Here is a 12,744-nt window from a genome sequence, read left to right as displayed (position 1 = left end):
AGTTTTACGTGTTATTGCAGCTGGGGAGGTGAGTAATCATTCTGTTAAACGTCAAAGAGTTGGACAAAACCTTAAAAAGATTGATAAGGCCACTAAAGACGTTATTTGTCGCTATGTCTACGAATTTTATCAGGACAACAAAGTTCCAACGTTGGAAATGCTTCAGGACAAGTTGAAAGTATATCCCGATTATGCATATAAATCCCTTGATACGTTGAGGCGTGTTTTAATAGAATGCGGATTTAGTTATAAAAAATTAGACAAGAGAATGGTAATTATGGAATCTACAAGGATTGTGATACAGAGGCAACATTATTTACGTAAAATAAAACATCGAAAAATGGGCAACGGAACAGCTTTTACCGAATATTAAGACAAATTCCGTGATAGTAATGGACAATGCGTCAGACCATTCTAGACTCTACACCAAAATTCCAAATACTAGCTCCAATAAGGGAGATATTATAGAATTTATGGAGAACAAAGGCATAGCAACACCTAGTAAATGTACCAAAAAGGAATTGTTGCAATTAATTAAGCAACAAAATTTTCAAAAAGAATATGTAATAGATAAACTCTTTGAACGCCACGGGCATACGGTTTTACGGCTCCCTCCATATCATTGTGTTTTCAACCCAATTGAAATGATATGGGCCGAAGTAAAAAGGAAATTGCGGAAAATGAATCAATCTCCCCAATTAAGTGACGTTGTTGTCCAAAATATAAGAACAGTGATCGAAGACCTTAACAAAACTGACATTTGGAAAAATTGTGTAGCTCATGTTCAAGTAAAAGAAAAAGAATATCCTACTTTACCACTAATTGAACCGGTAGTTATAAACACAAACGACGACTCAAGTTCTGGACACACCGATAGTGATAGTGTTTAATTGTGTGAATATTTCCACAAAGACTTCCACAACTTGTCAAAAATATGTTCTATGTACCGTAGTTAATGTGATCTCTCCATTAATCTATAACCTAAGAGACAATTCGACTGGAAGACGAATTGGCCGATTTCTTGTAAGTATCTTTCAAAAATAAGCTCTTTAAACCGACGAAACTTACAGATCATATTCGTGAATATTTTTTACCAAAAAAAGGGATCAACTTTGTTTTGAGCGTAACTTGCTTACATTTGATGCTAGAAACTTTTTAAAAATCAAAAATAAAGATTCCTTTAAACAATTAAAAAAAAAGTAAAAAAACATTTTTTTGATTATTTCGAATTTGACGAATAGGTAAGAATCTATTTTTCATTAGCTATAACTCCGCTTCTGCTGGGTATACAGACTTCAAACATATAATATTATTTTCACTTTTTTATAAACTGTATTTTTGATAACAACATTTTTTCCATAAAATACTTACCTTTTGAGTTATTTGCGAGAAACCGTCCAAAAACGTGGTGTTTTTGTTGAAAAATGAATATAGATATAACTCGAAAAGTATTGATTTAGTAAAGACCTCTATAAAACAAAAGTTGCCTAGAATTAGTCAGTTTATCCACTTCCGGACTTATTTTGGATGTATATCTTTTCACCCCCGAGAAGGGGAGGTACCCACCCCCAGGGCAAAAATACACATCGGCACAATATCACTTTTTTTCTTTGACACGTTAGCTATATGTGTATGCCAAATTTCATGTCAATCCCAGTGGTTCTTTAAAATTTAGAGGTTTTTACAATATATTACCGTTGGACTATGTGTATTAACTTTTAATCAACTTTGGTGTCAAGTTTATAAAGAAATGTGAATAATTAAAAATATTATTACTGTTTAACAAAATATTAGACCTTAATTTAAAAATAAAAGTTTATTATTTAATTTCTATTGCGCCGCCTATGTTTTACAAAAGGCGCAGACACTTGAGCATCGAATTTTGTTTTTATACTTGTCCAACTGACATCGTAAGTACTATACCTAAATACAACGAGGGGAAAACGACGTACTCCTAATTTACATTATCCATACTAACAGGTTTTGACTCGTTCCGTAGCGGTCGGCATCCGTAAAATATTGTTTTCGAATATACTGAACGAAAACGTAAAGTGACCGATACGATAAGTTTCAGACAGTGTGACTTGTTCATATTTAAAACCATTTAAATTATATTTTTCGGAGACTAAACGCTATGTGCTGGAAACGCAACGTGCATGAAATATGCCATGACCATAATAAAATAAATATGGCTGACGCCTCCAAGATCGAAGATAAGTAAATATGACTGTCAAGATTTTGTTTCACTTCAGTTGAAAATAACACTTATTGGTTATATCAACTTTTTCACAATTTTATTTTGTTTTTGGAAAACGATTTCCTGGTTGGAAATCAAAACGTCAAAATAAAACAAAAGTTTTATATTTTATTGCAATGCATTGTAGGATATTCCTATGTATAAACAACTATTTAGTACAAAATAAACTTATATTGATTCATTAAGGAATATTATACATATTAGCCATATAAATAAATATGTTCTATAATACCTGATATACCATTTTGTATTCTTTGTTTTGTAAAACTTTCCGACATGTAGTAATTTTGTTCTCTAAGCAAAACATGTAGTCATTTCCACTACTAGTTGATTTACAAAGTTGCATATATTATATTTTATGGTAGTAAATAATTTACGAAGCAGTAAACTGCAAGTTCAACTTTTTTGGTTAGACAAAATTTGTTCACTGCAAATAAAACACAGCTTAAATATTAACGAGTATGCGGGAAAATACGAAAACTTTTATCTAGTTAATCAAATTTTTAACGAATTCTCGAATAACGTTTTAAAATTTCAAAGATAATTAATTTTTTATTATTTTTACGATTGTGTTCCCATCATAAAAAAATTATTAATAGTTAATTAAATAATATAAAGAAACAAAAATAAGTGGTAGATTTAACCATCTATTTTATCTAACAATAAAACACAATAGAAAAAAAACACTTCAATACTTAAATTCCATAGAACAGAGATACCATAATATTATGAACCAATAGTTCTCTAAATTATGCTCTTTTATTAAACTAAACGAACCTGAAAATCCAATAAGACCTGTAGTTTCGTTTTCTACAGCTCTGTTGTATGAAATTAAACAAAAAACTGTTTATTAAAACAGATATTATTATAGAGCATACTAAATTTTTACCTAATAGTCCAGTCCTCAGAGAGTTGACCCCTATAAATCACACGAACAAGCTAAATTTTGCAGAGAAAATTAAGTTTGGCAAACCAAAAACGATGCATAAAAGTTTACCACGTTTACCTTCGGGCTTCCTCCTAAACCATCCTCGCAGGGGGGTAAGAACGCAAAAAAATCAAAAAAAAAAGAATTAAAAAAAGTCAAAATGACAAATAAATAAAAGTTATTATAGTTTATTTTTATGAACGAGAGAGTAATTAGCATAATTTTAACTGGTAGCTCCGACCACTCCATGGGCGTGCTCAAGATTAATTGAAAAATTACTTTGAATAATTGTAAGAAATAAATGAATTATTTCAGTGTTATAAAGTGTTATGTGTATGTAAACAAAAGTGACCCCTTTTATCACACACTATATTAGAACTGACTGGTCTACATTAAAAAGGGTTTTAAAAAATTCACATTTTTTTTAATTTTTAAAAATTACAAAAGAGAAAAAGAGTTTTTAAAACCGTCTAAGGTATGTTAAATAGATGAATAAAAATATTAATATAAAACTTACAGCTACTTGTTACAAATCCAAATCAGATTCAGAAGATGAACTTGCAGAACCAAGATTTATAATAACTGGCTCGATCATTTTATCAGTAATATTGTCCAGCTTCCACATTTTTTCCTCTTCTTTAATAGTGTGATTTACTGCCTTTTCCCAGTTTTCAGGTTTTACATTATTTACGGCCTCCAAAAACAACTGTTTAACATCATGAATTTTAAAAGTGGTATTTTTTCTTGAAACTTCACTCTTTATCTGTGCCCATACCAGTTTAATCGGGTTTAATTCACAATGATATGGTGGGGATCTAAGTACTGTCATTCCACGATTTTTGGCAATTTCATCAATTTCGTATTTTTTAAATTTTTCTTTATGAAGGGCACACAACGAATAAAGTTCCTTTCTTATAGATCCGGGATGGTACGTAATATTTTTTGAACTCAGCCAATTCTGCAAGTCTTTTTTTAACCACTTGGTTGTGGGCAATCCTTCTATAAGTCTGGAGTGATAACTTGCATTATCCATTACTATTACACAGTTCTCAGGAAGAAGATCTATCATTTGTTCGAACCATTCTTGAAAGACGTTCATGTCTTTATGGTAGTCACCAGTACGAGTTGATTCAAAAGTTAATAAACCACCTTCAACAAAACCGTCTGAACTGCCAATGTGTACTATTATCAGCCTGCGTCCCTTTCCTGATGGTGGGTTTAAACCAGTAGATAAGTTATTTACAAAAGCGTGCCTTTGACTTGTAACAGTTTCATCCTGCCAAAATTTATTTGGTGTATGACCCTCGTTGATCCATGTTTCATCAAGATAAAATATTTTTCTTTTTTGGTTTCTCATTTCCTTTATGGTTCTTAGAAAATGTCTTCTCCATATGACAATATCGCTTCTTTCTAATAAAATAGACTTTCTGGGATTCTTTTTCCAGCGGAAGCCTATTTCTTTTAAAAGTTTCCATAACGTACTTCGACTCATTTCTGGGTAATCCTTATCATCTCGAACTGAGACAAGAACTTTATCCAATGTTGGAAATTCTTGTCTAAAGAAGAATTCATGCACTTTCCGTCGAAGTCCTTCTTTAAAATGATATTCTATTTGAAATTTTGGTTTCTCTGGAGCATTACGTGGCATTTGAAAACTACCACATTTCTCTTCTTTAATAACTCTGTAAATCGTAGATTTCCCAACACCAAGTGTACTGCTAACTAACTCAACGGTCTCATCAACACTTTCACATAAACGTTTGTCTGTAAATGATTTAAAACAATTAAATATTAAGGTTTTTGCATTAACTGTTAGAGGACCAATTTTTCGGCGTTTACACGGCACTTCCAAATTTTCCATAACACTAGTATACACAATATACTGCACCTTGCAACTGAAGTACCTACTTTTAGTGAACTGTTAAGAATTTTGAATACGCCACTTGGACCTTCCTATATACAAAATGGAAAAACCCACTATCACATTTTCTGTGTAATAAGTTTAGAAGGTAATTATCTAGCCAATTACTGTCGTAGATTCCTGGAATTAAAGAATTAAATGTTTGATTGTTGAAACCCTTACTTCGTGGAATGCACTCATTTCAGATAAAATAAAACGTTTTATTTTATCTAAAGAATTAAACTTTATTTTGCAAATAGGCAAAGAATTAAACTTTATTTTGCAAATAGATAAAATAAAACGTTTTATTTTATCTAAAGAATTAAACTTTATTTTGCAAATAGGTAGGTACTTATTAAACTTTTATTGGTTATATATAACCAATAAAATAAACATCTTACATTTTTTGCAAATTCATTAGTAGCTGTTAACCTCCATCATTCCGACACTGGCAACCTTATTTAGGGATTAGTAAACCTCACAACTATTGTATTCTATTCTGCTCCAACCTTTATACCTGGTGGTCATACTCAATTTAAAATTGTTTTCCTATGTACTTCTGTAAACTTATTGACAAATATCTGTTTTTCATTGAGTCACCCGTATCAACAGTTTAGGGATTTGCATACATAATTTATTGTTTTATTACTCTCTCATACATAAAAATACACTATAATATGATATAATCCTTATTATTGGGCAGGTTATAAAAAAATTGTTTTGCTTCGTTACCACAGAATGGTTTCAAATCTTGTAGGCATTTAAATTTTTTAGCCAAGATTGGTATTAAACCTAAAAATAATGTTGTTCAATAATAGTATTCCAAGATATTATTATTTTTTATACCTGAATAAGAATACGGAATAAGTTCAAATTCATTTTGTAGTAGCACAAGTTCCTTTCGCTTAAATACTTTCTTTCACCTTTACTATTGCTGACTCCCATGCTCCATTATAGGACTCTCGGTGATATACTAGTCTACGATGTTCTTTATGTATTTCTAATTCTCGGATTGGACGGGAACTGAAAATACATTTTTTCAAATAATCTATTTTAGTATTAAAAAAATTCGTCCATGCTCAAAAGTAGGATTATTCTATTTCCACAACGTCAAATGACGAAGGTTTAGCACGAGCACTTCTAAAAATTTTAACCCAATCTAAAGGAATCTCAGCTCGTGGTTTGGAGTTAATTAAGACCGTATTTTTGTCCGGTTCCATGTAGGAATGCCCAAGACTACGGAAAGTAACTTTAACATAATAAAGTCTACGAGTATTGTGGACAATATAATGCAAAAAACCAGACATGGTGAAATTTTTATTTGGCCCCTCACACGAGTCGCGGACTATATCAAGCTTTTGCTTTTATATCGAGATAATTCCATATAAAATCATTCAGCTTTAAGCATACATCATTGCTTACCTTTTTGTGAAGTATTTCCGGGTAAATGTAAAACACACTTTTTGCTGTAGATCGAATGTGGACATGAAAGGCATAGACGTTCAGCTGGCTCTTATAGTAAACATCGTTTGTTGTTATGATTGGGACACTGAGATTTTTTCCAAACTCGAGACAAATAGCTTCGTGAGTCACAGATGTTTGACTTTTTTTCTTTGCAGTCCTTTTTCTACTGTAAAATACCTCAGCTTTTCTTTTGTGTACATCATTTTGTATCGTAAGCTGGTTTATTTCCTTTTGCAAGCGTTTACTTTGAGCAAGATCGAAACTGTTTAAAACATCAGACTGAAGAGATTTAATTTTTATAAGAAACTCATCACAGTAACTACATGTATTGGTTTTGGGATATCCAAAGGCTATGTTGAATTTTGTATTAAAGATTGTTCTGTAAGACTCATAAGATATTTTCATAGAAGGGTTTAACTTGCAAACTATTTCGAACATCTTTTATATGTTTAATTCTTCAGGTAAGTATAATTTTGACGTGACAACGTCTTAAATTAGGTTGTGGCTCGGAGTCACTCATGAAAAAGTGTAACGCCCGCTCACGTCTGTTACGATGAGTCACCGAACGAGAGAGAGGCCCGTTGGATCGGTGCGTGCTTGTGTCTCTGTCTTTCTCGAGCGTTCTTGGCGTTGGATTACACATTACAGCAGAAACACTTCCTTTCATTTCATATTTCTCCTATCATCGTCCTATCCTCAACAAAATCACTCAAATAGAAATTAGTTAAGTTTACGTTTACATGTACAATGTTTTAGTAAACAAAATATATTTCTATAGTTAAAATTTGTGCAATTCTTATTTTCATTCAATTCCTTGTTCCTATTGTGCAATTTAATAATATTCATATCAATAAATATTCTACCGAGAAAAAGACGTTGTCACGTAAAATCTTCGCCCGTAAAACCGACTTTACAGGCAACCGATTTTTTTTTACTATTATGCACACTGTAGTGGCTTTTTCTGCCTTTAAATGACTTTATATGTTCGTAAATTGCTTCAAGAACGTATGATTCCAATTTTATAGGATGGTTTTTATTTTCTTCTATTTTATCTTTAGGGGCGACTCCAGTCATTTTTAATGAAATTTTCCTGAGCCTTCTTCGGCGAATAGGGAGTACTGTAATCAATCCACATAAGTATGAGTTCTGCTCATGAATAAAAGTCATTGTGTTAAATTATTGAATACCGTTTTTCTTGTTTCTGCAGGCACATTTTGAAAATATTGTTTACGACAATAGGTTGCACCTAACTCGTGACTCTGCAATCAAATTTTTTTCATGACATTTCTCATTCTGCCGTGCTTTTTCGTCTTTTTTGATTTATTCTGTCTAGGCACTACTTCAATATTAGTTCCACTACTGCTGTTTTCTATATTCATTGTTATTTACTTTAAATCACTTGGAAAACAATGAAAACACTAGCTTAACCGACGAACCTAACTCTAATCTCAAGGTCGTCTATCAGCTGTTTATATGGACTTTACCACTTAAATAAATTAACGTGGCGGAATTTTTGTCATTTTTTACGATTTTTGTGAGATCAATAAAATTAATAACTTTCATTGACCAAAAGTTAAATTTATATTATTAGACAGCATTCTTTAGAACCTATGACATAAAATTTCAATTTTATGTTGTGGTAACAAATATGAGACATTTGAAATATGAATAAAAAACACAGAGTTTAATGTTTTATATTACAAACGATCACACGGCACGGGAAATGCATTAAGGAAGACTCTTGTGGATGTATATTATTGCAGAAGTTTTGTTCTTTTGGCGAACGTACTAGTGTAATTAAAAAAAGGTTTAAATGTTTTAGATTGCTTGTTGTGTGAAATTTTATATCCAACGTTTTGTTAAGCGTATTTCGAATGCCTCGCATGTGTTGTTAAAACGCAAAACTAAAATTTCGTCCTATAGCAATTGAAGGTTAGGCTCTAGTAATCAAAACTTCATAGTGACCAGTTATTGAAATGGATAGGGATAAATTATACTGATGTCGTGAAATTCATAATAAATGCCAAAAATCGCGCTACTTTTATTTATTTAACACCTGTACAAAATCTGAGTTTATTTGCACAAAACACAAAAACTGTATCCGAAAGCTGAACTCTTTACCTTTAAAACGCATCTTGATTTTTGTCGATAGCCCAATTGAGTCAAAAGATATCGAATTTTTACCATCGAGCTGATACAAATTGTATTGAACATTGCTTTTGCTCGCGTAACTGACATGCAAAATCGACGGTCGTTTTAAGCGTTGTTCTTAAGAGAACGGTTATTTCTCTGCAAAAAATGCTTATAAACATTTTTGTTTAAAATTATTTCAGCTACATTTTTTATTTAAAACATTTTTTTCTTGGATGTACAGATTCATGATAAATCGATTTTTTTTTACGTTTTTACCCCCCTGCGAGCTCGGTTTTAAGGAGAAGCCCGAGGGTAAAAGTGGTAAACTTTTTGCATCTTTTATGGAGTCCCAAAATTAATGTTTTCAGCAAAATTCAGCCTATTCCTATGATTTTTATAGGTTCAGTGGCATTTTCGTCGCTGACGACTGGAGTCAGAATTTATCTTTTTCCTAGTATTCCTCTAACAGAAACTTTTGTTCTAGTAAAAACCCTTTTAGACCATAATATTACAAATCCCATCATTACATCTGAAATTTAACATTTTAAATTTGCATAAATATTTTGAATTTAATAATTAAATATAAATAAGTAACACTGCAGAAATTATCATGGGTACCTAATACTCTAAGCCCACTACTACTAGATCTTTTTATAGATCATTTAGAAACAAAGAATTTAAAACATTCGTATTCAAACAGTTTTTATATTGGCGGAGATACGTAAACAATATACAGGTATGCTTCACAGGAATTAGCAGAAAACTTGACCAATTATTATCTTACATTAATTCACTCCATAGTCATGTTGAATTTACAATAGAAATAGAACAAAATCAATCCATATATTTTCTAGATTTAATAATTATTAGTTATAAAAAAAAAACTCACAATAAAAGCAGAAGCTAAAAGTACTAAAACTAGCTTTTTAATAAAAAATGAAAGCAAAATGTAATAAAGTTATGTATTAATTTTTCAGTCTAGTCAAAAACAACCAAAACTGTTGTAAAACTTACTTATGTGCTATTATAAAAAAAAATTAACACAATCTATCCTTTACTAAACTTAATCTAAGACAATAGTTTGGACAAGAGTAGTGTCTCTCTTTTTCCAATGGCACTATAGCCCAAATCGGTCCTTGGCCTCCTTCAACAGGCTTCTCCAATAATTTCGATTTACCGCTGTTCTTTTCCATGAACGCGTTTCCATGAAGGCAGTTCCTGGTATTCTCATCTACTTCGTCTTCCCATCTCGTTTTAGGTCTTCCAACAGGTCATTTTTCCTGCATTTTTGCATTTAGGAATTTTTTGGGGATTATATTCTCATGCATGCGGACCACGTGTCCTGCCCACCGTAATCTATGCAGTTTAGTGTATTGTGCTAGAGTTGGTTCGCTATATTGCTGGTATATTTCTCTATTATACCTAATTTGCCAGTTATAATATTTAAAAGCCAGTAATATTTGACTTTTAAACACATCTAATGCATTGGCAGATTTTTGTGTCACTACCCATGTTTCACAACCATAACTTACTATGGGCCTGATTATTGTTTTATAGACCCGAAATTTTGTTTTTCGATATAGGTTTCGCGATTTGAATATGTGGCCCATCGTGAAATAGGCTTTATTTGCCAGCATCAGCCTTCTATTTATTTCCGGTTCTTCTTCATTGCTTGCGACCAGATCCATTCCTAGGTATGTCAATCTATTCACATGTTCTATATCGTCAATAAAGTGTTGTTTAGCCGGTCTATTTGATCTGGTTTGTATGAGTAGTTTTGTGTTATTAGTATCTCTCTCCTGATTTGAAATACCTACATCTGTCTTTGGTATCATAAATAGGAAAATGATCAGTTTTATCAAATCTACTTCCTCTAATGGTCTCGGCAGAACGCATTTTTTAATTTTTTTAATTTCTTCGTTTCGCTTGGCAAACATTCTCTCATTTTTTTCTGCTCTTTGCTATTAGAGCCTCTGCTATACACTGTCTTAAATATTTGTGAGTATAATCTTTGGACGTATGTTGTAAAATATTTTTATTCCTTCTATACAGAATCCATGCGTTATGTATACAAATATCTAATATTTGTGCAAATATAGAGAGGTACCAGCGACGAGTTTTTTGGAGAATTCTGTAAAGGCTTACCAGCATGTCTCTCAGATCTACTCCACGGGTGTAATATATATAATGTTACGTATAGTAGTATAGTTATATAGTAAGTAAACGTTAAAGATTGGGTTTGCAACAATAAAAAATGAAACGTGTACTCTTGTAAATTTTTAATCCAAGCTTTCGGACATTGGTAATATCCTTCATCAGGGAGCTACAAATGTGATGAATAGTTTGTTAACGTTGGTATATTTAATTAAAAAATTCACTACTTACAAACTTAATAAGGTTGTATCATCAATGATGTTATATAATGTTCATAAAATTTATCACAGTCTGTCATATTTGTTCAATATAAAACCTATTGCTATATTTAAAATTTAAAAATTACTTTACATTCACAATATCGCCATTAGTTTTTGTCAAGACAATCCAGTGGTTTTTTTTATTGGTTTCTCAATATCCTTCGTGTGTAAATTTAAAAATATTCGTATTGACAAGTGAAAATCCCACACCGCTATTATCAAGCAACTGGCAGTACAGCAAATTATAGGCCTATCATTAGGTGTATCGTGGCAATATAAATTATTTTATGTTTGTTAATATCATAAAGGAGTGAAATTTTATCCTGTCAGTGTTTCAGCTTTGGCAGCTGCCAAAATGCAACGCGAATTCAAAATTTTAATTAATGGGTGGTATGCTCAAATAGTGGTTTTGTACGAAGTGGTTTTTCCATCTGGCCTTTGTATTGGCTAAAATTTTGTTCTAATGCACAATAATGTACGACTGCACGTTGCAAACTTATTGCCAAATTTTCTAGAGGAAGTTAAAATCGACGTTATGGGATCGCCAGAGAATATTGGCCATCTCAATTCTATAGAGAATGTTTGGGACTTGTTTGATAGACGTCTGTGGAATTCTTCTAATTAACCAAACACTCTTCAGGAACCGGAACAACGTCTTCTCCAAATTTGAAATACATTGGATGAGAATACTCTGAGATCGTCCATTTTGAAACATTTCTCTGTTATAACATGTTCTCAAAGCTATTAAGATATGTTTGTCAATGTAGGAAAAGTGTATTGTTCAATCTTAAACAAATTAAAACCAAGATAAAACTCGATTTTACTATAAAATAATACTTTAAATATATTAAAATAAATGATGTAATAAATACTTACATGAGAAGTCGAGCTGTATGTTGTGTACACAAATCCGCCACCCGTTCGAATTTTTATTAATTTCTACAAAACCATAAATTACGCTTTTTGTCCAGGAGCTTATATCCACTTTTATTTAATAGCGACTATATAAATTTTCGAGACCCGATCCACATATTAAATTTTAAATTTATCTTTACTTTAATTTTTAATTTACCTACTCTTAATTTAAAATTTCCCATGCTAAAATTTTATTACATATTTTGCTTTGGTCTATACAAAACATGTATTTTAATTTAGGAATTTATAGATATATTATTTTAACAAATTAATATCAATAAAACGCACCTAATTTTAAAATATATTATAATTTATAAAATGCACGATTTCATTTTTATTCAATTTTATTAAAAAAAAACGCAAATATCTGAAGGACTCGATTTTTTACAAAAGTTGAAATCGGTACAGAACAAATTTGTAAGGCAAGAGAATAGTCAAAGCTTTCAAGTAGAGATTTCATCTACACATACATGTTAGTTTTTTCATCTCATGGGATGTCAGAAACTCTTCTATCTCTACGTTTACTTTGGAAGCGACGATACAGACTGATTTGTATAAACTTAATTTTCTTTTTGCATTTGGAACGAAAGAGAATTACATATTTGTGAATAGGTGAGGAAATGTAAAAAAAATGAAAAAAAAAATTTGTGAACGAGTTACTGAGTATTAGAATATTGGATGTGTTGGTTAAATATCACTAGTAATGACATTTTAAGTAAATTTATTAAAAAAC

General features: G+C 31.3%; 1 protein-coding gene across 1 annotated transcript; it reads left to right on the top strand.

The window, feature by feature from the left end:
* Positions 1-392: 392 nt before the first annotated feature.
* LOC140442170 (uncharacterized) lies at positions 393-890 on the top strand. Its single transcript, XM_072533248.1, has one exon. The coding sequence runs from the start codon at positions 393-395 to the stop codon at positions 888-890; it is 498 nt and encodes a 165-aa protein (XP_072389349.1).
* Positions 891-12,744: the final 11,854 nt, after the last annotated feature.

The sequence above is a fragment of the Diabrotica undecimpunctata genome, chromosome 5, assembly GCF_040954645.1.
Source record: "Diabrotica undecimpunctata isolate CICGRU chromosome 5, icDiaUnde3, whole genome shotgun sequence".
Classification (NCBI taxonomy): domain Eukaryota; kingdom Metazoa; phylum Arthropoda; class Insecta; order Coleoptera; family Chrysomelidae; genus Diabrotica; species Diabrotica undecimpunctata.
The sequence above is the reverse complement of the archived record's forward strand: the minus strand, read 5'-3'. Positions and strand labels throughout refer to the sequence as shown.